This window comes from Chamaea fasciata, unplaced genomic scaffold (assembly GCF_029207755.1).
Source record: "Chamaea fasciata isolate MVZ Bird 193981 ecotype frontalis unplaced genomic scaffold, bChaFas1.0.hap1 SCAF_6, whole genome shotgun sequence".
In the NCBI taxonomy this organism is placed as follows: domain Eukaryota; kingdom Metazoa; phylum Chordata; class Aves; order Passeriformes; family Sylviidae; genus Chamaea; species Chamaea fasciata.
Window position 1 is genome coordinate 38,920,467 of NW_027094091.1, and position 11,680 is coordinate 38,932,146.

Consider the following 11,680-nt stretch of genomic DNA (forward strand, 5'->3'; position numbering starts at 1 on the left):
ATGCAAACATCAATTCTGACTTTGAGTAGACAGCAATTTGTACTTGTGCAAGCTGCCTTTTAGCATACACTGGTACATGCACGGGGAGAGCTCAGTCAGTTTGGCTGTTGCAGCACTGTGTCCAAATGCTTCACAATTATAGATGTGATCACATTGTTATCATGCAAAGCTGTTCTTACCACGAGCCCTGTGCATGTCAAATGGAAACAGTTTCAACAAAGTCAAATGCAAATCCGACTTGAATCAGAATTTTGCACTTTTAGAAAGACAGAAAATGTCAGGAAAATATTGCTATGATTAACTATCACTTAGTTGTGTCAGAAATTGAGTTAAATTTTTTCAAACACTGATTCTATATGAATCTACAGGGATAATAAGCAAGTTCTCAATTTTCTTTACATACATTGCCTTTAACAGCTGAAGAATACAGACTTTGAGCAGTGTACAAAATTTATTTCAAATAAGGTATTATTTGAAATGCATATATCTTTTTACAAAATATACAATCAACCAGCTAGTTGATAAACATATCTATCAAAGTTCACAATCAATGCCTTTTTCAAAGCAGATTTTATGGTATCAGAATACCTTCAAAGAACAGATATTTAGAATAATTTTGTAGACTGACAGCAGGATTCCTAGGGTGCTGTTTTATTTTTACTTCTGTGAAGGAACATGCATTTGTAGCTTTCTGATAGGTACATTATGTATTTTTTATGATTCTATCAAAGTTAATTGAATAATTGTGGTAATACAAAAGATTCAGAGCCACAATAGATCCATATAGTCATTCCTAAGACATAACTGTTAAATAGCTACTCTTCACCTTTCTTGCTTTCCCACAGTCTTTAGCCGTAGTTCTAAACAGAGATAGCCAAGGATACATATCAAAGCCAAATTAGATAAATAATTGGGAAAAAAAATTATATATATATAAGTGGTAGAATGCCTCTTTGGGAAACTGCTTTTTCTTTCAAGACTCCAAAGGTTTACCTGCAGGACTGCTTGTTGGTTTAGATAAGTTTGACCATCTTTTTATGATGGTTTTGCACAACTCCAGAACCAGGTCTGATGTTACACTTCAATTTTTTCCAAGCAGAGAAATATGTAACTCCTGGTAAACTCTGCCAGTATTAATTCAAGTAAGGTTTCAAGTTCTTAGAGATAAGGGATTACATATGCACATTGATTAGAAAGTTTCAGCTCTCCAGTTTTTTTGATTGCTGTTCTTTCATTAATTAGAAACTATATGTTGTAAGAAAAAAAAAAATTGTAATACCAGATTTAAACCACGACACTTCTGATCTTTGATTGTCTTCTTTATATATTTTGTAAAAAATGTTGACATTACAAGTCTAGTGCAATGACTTAAAAATGTGGGTATGCTTTATTTTCAAGTCGTTTTAATTATGCTAATGAAAGGCTTACCACATTTTCCTTCATATGCAGGTAGGTAATTTCTGCTGATATAAAAGGCAGATGTGAAGCATGCATTTTAAAGAACAAAACTCAGACTAAAAGCTCAATGTATTCTTGACCTCCAGTGCTGAAAAGAACAGCCTGTTTTCTGTTTGAAGTCCTCATTCATTGTAGTGCCATGTTCAAATATCCCATTCATTTAAATTACAGGAATAGAGTGCTACGCAACATGGGCTGACCAAACAAAGGTTTCTTTTCAATGGTCTATTTTTATGCTCTATTTATAATACTGTAGTGGGTATTTTAGGAAAACTACTATTAAGCAAATAGCTCTGTAGTACTGAATTTTCAAGCGTGTTTTAACTGTCTGGTTTGGCAGCCCTGTTTAAGAAAACAAATGATAGGCTTTGCAGTAACAGCTCATTTAGACAGGAGGATGGGCTTGACCTTAAGGCCTGGCTAGAGAGATCTGAGTTATCAGCTTTGCATGACCCTTGGCTAATCTCTTATCTCTGTGTGCTTCAATTCTCTATCTATAGAATGAGGGATAACACTCTCTTTGCTTTCTTATATTGTAAACTCTTACTATGCTTAGTATTCATGAAGCCAGTAGGACCACTAGCGTGGTGCTGTCTTTGGTACTATTACAGTAATGCATTCTATGTTATTAAGATAATTCCATAAAGATGTAATGTTAGATGTTAAAACACATATGTATATATTATTAATATATAAAAGTATAAACAAAAAATGGACTTTTACAATTCCATGATACTATTTCATCCTAGACATTGCCCTATACACAGCCTGAACTAAGAAGCCAACAGCACTTTCAATTTCACTCAGTCTGAACATTATATACCATCAAGAGTGCCCTTGGACAGATCCCTCCTTCTTATTGCCCCTGGAAATCTAACTCAGGTACCTGATGTTTGACTCGGTCTTTAACTTTCACTACTCACTGTGAGAGCCAAATAATTTGCAGGGGATGATTCAACCAGGTAAGTTCATGCAAGTCCCCCATCACCACCCTTCCCCCCCCCACACTTCTTAGGGTGTGAAACGGGCATTTAGCCCAAGTCCAGTAGAATGTGACAGACAGGACTGCTGAAGATGGGACTGTGGTGGCTCTCAGGTCAGCTGTTGTTGATCTGGGATTTTGACAAACTTCTCTTATCAGAACTGTTGCTCCTTTAAAACACTGTAAATGCCAGTATGAAGTTGCTGGGAGAAAAAAGAAGAAAAGGACAAATATTAATGAGAGATTTAGTAGTCTAAATAAGTCTCATACAAAACAGAATACATTATTTATGAAACACAGGGATGAAATTTGGAATGATATTTCTTAATTTGGAGATTTCAGCTACAAAGTTGGAAAAAACAAGACAAAAGCAAGAAGGCTGCTAATATAAAATTTTCTGTGGTTTTTGTCCTGTGTTTTTTGTATGGAACTGATGAAAAATCAAATTCAATCTTCTCATTTCAAGTGCTGCAGGAGGCTGCTATGCTCATTTTAAGTTTCCAACCACTAGTTGAAATGCAGGCTTAAGGGTGCATCCTGTTTGCATCTGCAAATGGCTTTATCCATATGTACAACTCCACTGAGATCAATAAGATTACTCATGTGAGTCAAGTAACCCAGGCATGTAAATATTTGCTGAATTTGGACTAAAACTAGAAGGGAATGTAAATGTAGGTGGTAAATCCTACTTAAGATAAAGGATAGCACCCACAATGAGTGAAGTTAAGAGAGTTAGTTCAGGTGCTTGTCTCCCCTTACGCCCTAGTAGAGGTTTACTGAGTTCTAAATAGTTTTATATAGCAGAAGGATTTTTAACTAAATGTCTACAAAATGTATTGAGAATTAGTAAGTACACTGTTTTGTTTGGTCATTGACTTTTCTTACAAGAAATCAGCTCCCCAAAGAAAAGGAGATAACACTTAAAACACCCTTTATCTTGATATTCTGTGGGGAAAGGAATTCCAGTATAAGTGCACATGTATAATGCAGCTACTGCAGTCTCAAGCAAAATGCTTTCATTATATGAGGCTTCAGAGCATATTACAGAAAATGTAGATGCTTTCTACACAATTTCCAGACATGGATGCTTAATGGAAGGGGGTTAAACATACCCTTCTTAGGAATTGAAGCAAATCATTCAGAATTGATTCACAAAGCCACTGGGCCTAAATTCCTCTGTCCCTCTGTCCATTGAGCATGCTGACTGAATCGATCCAATTGCTTATCTTTTTAGGTTTATGCTTAAACTGATGATGGAATATCATTTAATCTGTCTCTTGTTTAAATGTAGCAGTGAGGAGACATGGCATTCAGTAGTAAAGCATCCTTCTGGCATGTCCTTCTTTCTACTTGCATCTCAATTCTGCCTCTCAGTATGCAGCCCATTTGAGATTCACTTTAAGATATGGCAATCTTTTTTTTCAACCTCACAAACTTGCCAATTTACCATCCCATATGAACATTCCACGTGTTCACAGGCCAGCACTATAGAGTGGAATGGTACCCTTTTGCACGGCTGTTTTGGGAGTGGTGTAGGTTCTTGTTTTATGCATTGACAAAATTCATGGTATAGGGTTGTTAAAAGTTTTACTTTAGTCTCCTTTTCACTCTTAACCACTCAGTAAATCGAAACATCTTGGCTCCACAGAGTGCAGGTTCTGCCACCATTTATTTAGGATGCTGTCATGCCTGGGGCTGCAACATAATTTTAATATATAACGAGTTTCAAAGATGCAAAACTACTGACTGCATGTTTTATTCATTCTTAAATTGCAAAGAGCGCCTGGTTTCCTTTTGATGCCTACCGTATTAGCATATGCTACCTGTGTGCTTCTGCAGCCACTTAGTATTTGAATGTATCTGTCCCCATCAGCTATAAAGCATTGATGTTTTGCACTTGTATAGCTTTTCATCCACGGAGCTGAAAGTCTTTTGCTGACAATGATTAAGAATTACAGCCCCCTTTGAAGTGGGTGAGTGCTGCTACCTTCATGTTGCTGACGGGCAGGGTGAGGTGACTTCGCCCTGCATCCAGCACGGGGGAAATGTCAGCGCTAGAAGCCCCGGAGCATCCTCTGCAAGTGCCGCTTTGTCCAGCGTCTGCACTAATGACACTCTTTGCCCCGAGTCTTTGCCAACAGCCTCGGAGGGCAGCGTTCGGCCCGATTAGCGGGCTCAGTTGTTTCTCACTGCCTCACGAAGGTATTTGGTATGGGGGTGGCCTGGAAGGGGGAGAAGGCGGCAGCGGCCGGCGGGACCCGCGCCCCAGCCCCGGGACAGCGACCGCCCCGCCGTGCGCAACTCCAAAGCCCCGTGTCCGCACCAAACCAGGGGGGCCAGGGGGCAACCATGCCCCGCGCACTGCTCCAAAGGCAGGTGTGAATTCCCAAAGGTGCTCACTGCGGGCCCGGCCCACACGTGAGGATTTACCTGGCCACGCTCCGCCGGGGCTCAGGGGAAGGGCACCCTGGAGTGCAGCGGCATGCAGCGCCGGTGGGAGCAGCCGTGCCGGTGGAGCTTCCTGCGGAGGGCCAGGTTGGCTGCGGAGAGAGGGAGGGAGGGAGGGAAGCGGGGCGTGAGGGAGGGCTTCGGTAGTGCCTCTCCCCGGGACGGGCCGGCCCCGGCGCTCCCGGAGCTACCGGTGCCCGTGCCCTCCCGTGCCCCCGCTGCTTCCCGGTAGCAAGTCTGCAAGAGTTGTCCACCTTGGGTCCCTGTTCATCCCTATCCCCGTCGTCCTTACCGTTCCCCACCCCCGTCCCCCCCCGCCTCCCCGAAGTTGCCAAACTCCTGGGATAGGCGAAGCATCCCCTCCCGCTGCCTTTAGAAGTAGGGATGAAGCGCACAGATGGATGCGCCAGGTCCAGACTCGTCCCGCGCGTTGGACGCGGTTAGACGAGCACGCCGGAGGTGCCCACGACAGGCACGAACCCCCGGCTCCCGCCCCGGCACAAGCATCACGCTGAGGCATCGCCTACCTGGCCGCTGTCCGTGGGCTGGGAGGAGGCTCGCCAGGAGCACAACCACGATCCAAAGGAGCAGCTGGAGTCTCATGTCTGCAGTCAAGGCGGAGGCGCGCTCCGGGGGTGCGTGTGTGTGTGTGTGTGTGTGCCGGCGAGGAAATGCGCGCACAGCCGCCCGCGGGGCCGTGAGGGGCCGGCAGCGCCCGCAGCCGCTGCCCGCTCACATGCCAGGGACGAGCCGGGAGCCAGGGACAGCCGCCGCCACCAGCGGGATAAGGATCGGGCAGCGCCAAGGCTCCTGGGCCGTGCTGCGGGCCGGGCCGTCTTCTCTTCCCTTCTCCCTTTCCCTCTCTCTCTTTTTCTGTCACTCCCCCTTATTTTCCATAAGCAAACAGCGCAGGAATGAAAAGCCCGTGTAAACAGCAGCTCCTGTCAATGCGTAGGGGCAAGGAGCCTCTCGAACAATGCGGCCGCTCCACTTTAAATTCAACCCGGCCAGGAAAAAAACATATGTAAAACAAGTCCCGAAGTTCCCTCCCCCATTTGCAACTGTTTAAACTCTGCATTGCCCATATTGGTCCCACATGCAGACACCAATGGCAGGGGCAGGAAGTGCCCCCCCGACCTTTGTTCTCCCCCCGAAAGCGGGGGCAGGGAAGCCCCCCAAGCATGGCCCTTGTCCCAGCTCAAATGCTTTCTCTCTAAACTAGCTGCGAAGTTGTGGCTATTCAAAGTGAAACTGGCAGTAGTTAAGGCTAATGGGTGTCTTTTGTACCGTCAACGATTTTTAGAGGATCAGAATATTCAGGAATTAATTTGTGAGCTTTTTTACTGTGTAGGGTAAAATAGCTATATCTGCTCCAGCCTGGCCAGTTTGAGGGCAGCAGTTTTGGATGGGACGTGCATTTGCATAACCCACCTGTACATTGCAATATTTTTATACTTGATTATGATGAAAGCTCGCTTTAGTAAACCACGCTAAAAACAGCTGGTGCAGATACCCAAAGCTGAAGAGTAAAAAAGGCGAAATCTGTGGAATGTGGGAGCAGCAGTGATGGCTTTGAAATCCAGTGAATTACTGGCATCAGTTGAACTTCGACTGGGCCTTTTCTTTTCTCCAACCGGCTGATTTCTTGTGATGGAATAGTGCCTAGTTATTTGGGAAAAACCATCAAAATTTGTTCCTATTTGGGAAAAAACAAAACAAAACAAAACAAAACAAAACTGTTCTAAAACATGCGGGAATGAGTACATTTCTATGTAAGTTAAGTGCTACTATTATTACTAGGTAACTATTATTGAAAGTTGGATAAAGTTGTTATTTGCCTATTTCCTAAAAGAGTGAAATATATAAATATATAGTTGGTTTGTTGGGGTTTCTTTTTTTTTTTTTTTTTTTTTTTTTTTTTTTTTTTTTTGTTTCAATTCAGTTGCCCCAGTATTGTTATCCCTTATTGTGAACTTTCCCATTTTGTTTAAAAGCCTATTTAACTCAATAGTGCACACCAGTCCCTCCTTGTAGAGTTATACATCATTACTTGGTTACTTCATTTGTCTAGGTAGAGTATGCCCGTATCAATTAAAGGACAAATTGCAGCTTGAATACATGCAGGAAATAGTTACTAAATGTTGTTTTAAAATGATACCAAGACTGCTGAGGAAGGTGTCTCAGACAAAACAGTAACAAAGGAAATCCTCTGCTGGTTGATCAGATTTGTCTGTCATAACCAGGAGACCTGTCCCAATGTTCTTTACAGCTTGGTGGTCATTGAGTTTTCTCTTCATGATTTCTGGCCTTTAAAGGTGGTTTTTTTGTTGTTGTTGTTTTTTGTTTGTTTGTTTGTTTTTTAATATTATTGCTACTAGCTCAGCTGAAATCAGGGTCCTGTGGTGGCAGTGACAGAATTTTCTTGAGGGGGTTATAAATTCAAATACAGATGTGGTGGTTTAGGAGAGGAGTGCTGTGGCCAGATCACTCAATGAGTTTTTAATAGCCAGGGTTACATCCTAAATATCCTAAATGTCATTGTGGCTCCACTGGGACATACTTAGGGATGTGTTCTCTTGCTCACCATGAATGAGAACACACTGGGCACCTCCTCATTCATACAGCCCTGCAAGTGGCCATCACTTTCATTCAGCAGGTGAGGTTCAGGCTCATAACCTTAAGGTGGAAAGTAGTACAGACTTCAAAGTGATAGGGACTCTGCAAAAAGCTAAAAGGCAGAAAGAATGCATGGACTATCACCAGCCCTTCGGGCTACCTAGGCCTTTTCTGCACCTGAATGTGGTGAGGTTTACAGACATTCTAAGGTGACATTACATTTAAGGGACTTGAGTAAGATGTAATAATTAAGTCCAATATTTATTGGGGTTTTTTTCTACTTTTGTATACTGTAAGCTGTTAATACCATTGTTAACTCTGTGCCAAAGTTTACAAATGTTTATTTGACTAATAAAATCCAAGTCACTATAACATGAGCATGACAGAGGTATTGTATTTTTCATGTAACATACAGTAATAATTCTCTTCTTCCCCACTGAAGAAATTTCTAAAATGTAATACAGCCCCACTCTAGGGTTTGTAGTTCTTTCGCAAGCAGCTTTCCTTCAGGTACTTACTTTCTCGTGGCAAAGTGTTGCTTGAAATTAGGCAAATAACAACTTGATTGCATGTAGTGATGTAGTAGTTCTGCCTTTTTCACAGTGTTTGCTGGTAGGTTTTGTGCTGGCTTAGGAGGAAAGGGAATGTAAAGTGCAAAGGAAAGCTGGAAGTCTGTAGATAATGCTTTATGAGCTAGAAGAATTGGTTCTTTGAATCAAAAGCTTCCTTCTCTTATAATCTGAAAGAACATAAGAAAGGAATGATGATTTCAACATTTATTACCTATATCATTGTTACTTCTCCAACAGACATTCCCTTCCCTATTTGCTCCTTGATAGGATCAAATAGTCAGATTATCAATTTATATCCAGGAAGTGAAAAAAATAGTTAGCATATTGCGGAAATGATTTTTGAAGGGTTGAATATGAACTGCCTTTTCTGAATATCAAATGCTAACTGTAAGAACACATGACATTATCTTTTGTTTAACATATTTCATTAAGTACTGTATCACTTCACTGGTTATGAATTTTTCTGGGTGACATTTTTAGTAGAGTGACTGCTACAGTCTTATTTGGAGAAAAAAATTTTGTAAACTTGGTGCCATTTCTAATAATAGAATTGGAAGAATTAAAGGAAAAGGGGCTGAGGGAATATCAAATAATTTTGTAACATATAGAAGAATAAAATTATCTTGATAAATGAAAGAGCAAGTCACTGGAAGAACAAAAGATGAAATAATGTGAGGAAGCAGTAAAATGCAGAGTATTAAGAAATAGAATAAGCAGAGTTGGATGGTTACAACAGGAGGGAAATATAATTGGGCACCTCCTAGTATGGAGTAAGGGATTAACTAACATTCCCCATTGCTCTGCTAGTCAGAAATTGAATGCTAGCTTTGGTTTGAAGGCCTGCATATAAACTATAGTGTTTATCATTAATATTTGAAAACAGCTTTCAAATGCTATCAGTATAAAAATGTTAAGTGAAACTTCTAAAGTACAGGAATTAATTGTTATATATGGCAATACTAGCTTCAGTCCTGGTATCTCAGATACCCCTTGGAGAATAGCTCTTCCCCTCTGAGAAGCCTGTGAAAATACACAGATCATTGTGGATCTCTACTGTTTCAGAAGAAACCATGCTGAATGCTCAGCAGTGATAGTAACTAATAGTAAGTGAAAATTCTTGTTTATTTTGACTTGAAAGTGTCAGCTAAGATAGAATACCAGAGTTTCTAGTCAGATTTCCTAACTTTGTTTTCCCCAAATTAACCCATCCTGCTGATCCAGAGGAATTATTTCACTAACCAGACTAGATCTGGGATAAACATGTTTACTGGTCAAAAGAACTTTGTGAAGCTCATCTTTGAGACAAATTGCAAATATCATTAGGGAAAGTTCTCAGCTTTTCCTTGTTCCTTTCTATTGATTTGCAAGATCATAATTGGGCTGTGCAACAAACAGAATTTTAAAAAATGCAAAAAGGTCATGTGAGTAACTCCTTGGCCAAGAAATGCTCCAAGGGGTAAATTTTGAAATGCTGTTTAGGTGTCTGTGATTTTTTTTTCACCACAAATTTCACTGGGATTATTATCTCATGGTTTTATAGGGTCTATGTGCCTGCCATGAATATAAAGGATGTTTTTTCTTCAGCCCAGGGTACAGCACCAGATGCCAAATACAATGTTTGCCTTCTTCATTGACTATAATCTTGAAGACTACTTTTTCCAGGCAAATGTCATTAGTTTGAAAATTATGATTTCAGGAGAAAATGATGCACTCTTTCCTGACTTTTTTCTGTGCTTGGAAATGAAGACCTACCCAGAAACAAAACTCTATTCCTCTTGTTTGCCATTTTATATCTTTTCTGGAGGAAAAAAAAATTCCACTTCCCTGCCTATTAGTGTTCAGCTGCCTTTCCTGCCTGGGGGAAGACAGTGCTCCGGAAGAAAATGGTAGTCAGCAAGCAGAAGGAATGTGCACGTAATCTGACACTGGAGACAGATGTGCTCAAGGAAAGGAAATGGGGATGGTTCAGACCAGGCTAAACCTTATATAACTTTTAAAAAATGTTTTCTATGCATGTTGCAGAGATACACAACCTAGAAACTGCATTTTCTTGAATTCTAATCTGGGAAAAAAGTATTCTGTGTTCCTGACATAATTTCCAGGTTCTTACTGCATTACAAGTCATAATTACAATTATTAGAATAATAATAGGAAGGTAAAACATGCTCTGGTAGACTTTGTCTTACTTCTGTGACCCTATAGTCTATATGGTTGATTTTTTAAAATACAATGAAATACCAGCCCTGCTCCTGAATAATCATAAATTATGAAGTCCCTCCTAGACAAAAGACAATTTCATCAGTTACCTATGGAACTGTATTGATGAATTTTATTTCTTACTTAAGGAAATTACATTTACATGGGCTCCAAGGTGCACTTATTCTTCTGTTTCCTTCCATCCCTTAGAATTAAATTTGATTATAAGATTCATCTAGGAAATACATACACATATTTCTTCCTAATAGGAAAACAAAGAGGTCAAATCTGGAGCAGCAGTGCCTGTGATCCCCACCAGTGCGACCGCGTGTTCCATTTCAGGCAACCCATTTGGGGTCAGATTCTTCTCTGGCACTGGTCATAATTTCTGAGCTTTTTTAATTTAAAGAGTCACTTATATTGTCTCGAATAAATGATGGTCAAGAAAAAACCCATATTTTTTGCAAAGCACGGGGTTCTATAATAAATTTTTATTTGCTGGTTAACTTTCAAATATGTAACCCTCTTACATATCAAGACCCTTCATGCCCTAGGTTTCAGCAGGGAAAGTATTTTTAAAAGTGTGTTTTTCATGTTATGAAGAAAACTCTCATAAGCTATCACCTAAATAAGGCAAACATATTTGTACCTTTCTGGTGCAGCTTTAACACACGTTTAAGAAAAAGAGGTGCTGACTGCAGTATTTAAAGTTGAAGTTACTGTTTATATTTACTAGGGAAATTTCAGGAAAGAAATACAGACATAATTTTGTCCTAAATTCCAGATTTTAGAGCTTCCCATGCAGTTGGAAAATTATTGGTCTTACCTAAAGCTATCCATTCAGTTGTACAAATTTCTGTAAGCTTTTCAGACAGAAAGAGTTAACTTCCTGGAGATAATTTTCTACATAAATGATCTTCTGTTTTGGATTTGGGCAGCCACTAGCCACGGTAAATTTTAATGCAGGAGGTGTTAGGACAGGCTCGGTAAATTTCTAGGAGGATTGGTTGAGTGACTACTTGAAAGAGTATTTCAAATTAACCTCCAGCTTTTTTGCATATTTATACTTTTGACTTCAGGTAGTAAATTTGGGTTGCAGCTTCAGCAGATCTTTTTTTCTGTGTTGCTTGCATGTTACCATTAGGGATATGGTATCTCATGAAGCAGCTCTGTAGCAAGAGTGAGCACAAGTTCCCATCAGGGAGTCTGGTGTGATGTAATGTTTTAGTGTTCCAAATAGTTGTCACCATTAATGTTAACCCTCTGCAAGCCTGGTCACCATCTTGCAACCAGGTGAAATGTGTGCTTTGTGTGAGGGTTTTCTTACAAGGGTTTGGACCTGTTTAGTACAGGTCCTCTCAACTTTGCCTCTTGGCAAAAAGATTGCAGAGCTGCCTTGCTCTTCATC

General features: G+C 40.5%; 1 protein-coding gene across 1 annotated transcript; it reads right to left on the minus strand.

Annotated features, from left to right (window-relative positions):
• Positions 1-452: 452 nt before the first annotated feature.
• On the minus strand, positions 453-5,491 carry APELA (apelin receptor early endogenous ligand). The gene is made up of 3 exons (XM_066184983.1): positions 5,416-5,491; positions 4,871-4,980; positions 453-2,643 (listed from the first exon to the last, which is right to left on the minus strand). The coding sequence occupies exons 1-2, from the start codon at positions 5,489-5,491 to the stop codon at positions 4,892-4,894; spliced, it is 165 nt and encodes a 54-aa protein (XP_066041080.1). The 3' UTR covers positions 453-2,643; positions 4,871-4,891.
• Between the last annotated feature and the right edge of the window lie 6,189 nt (positions 5,492-11,680).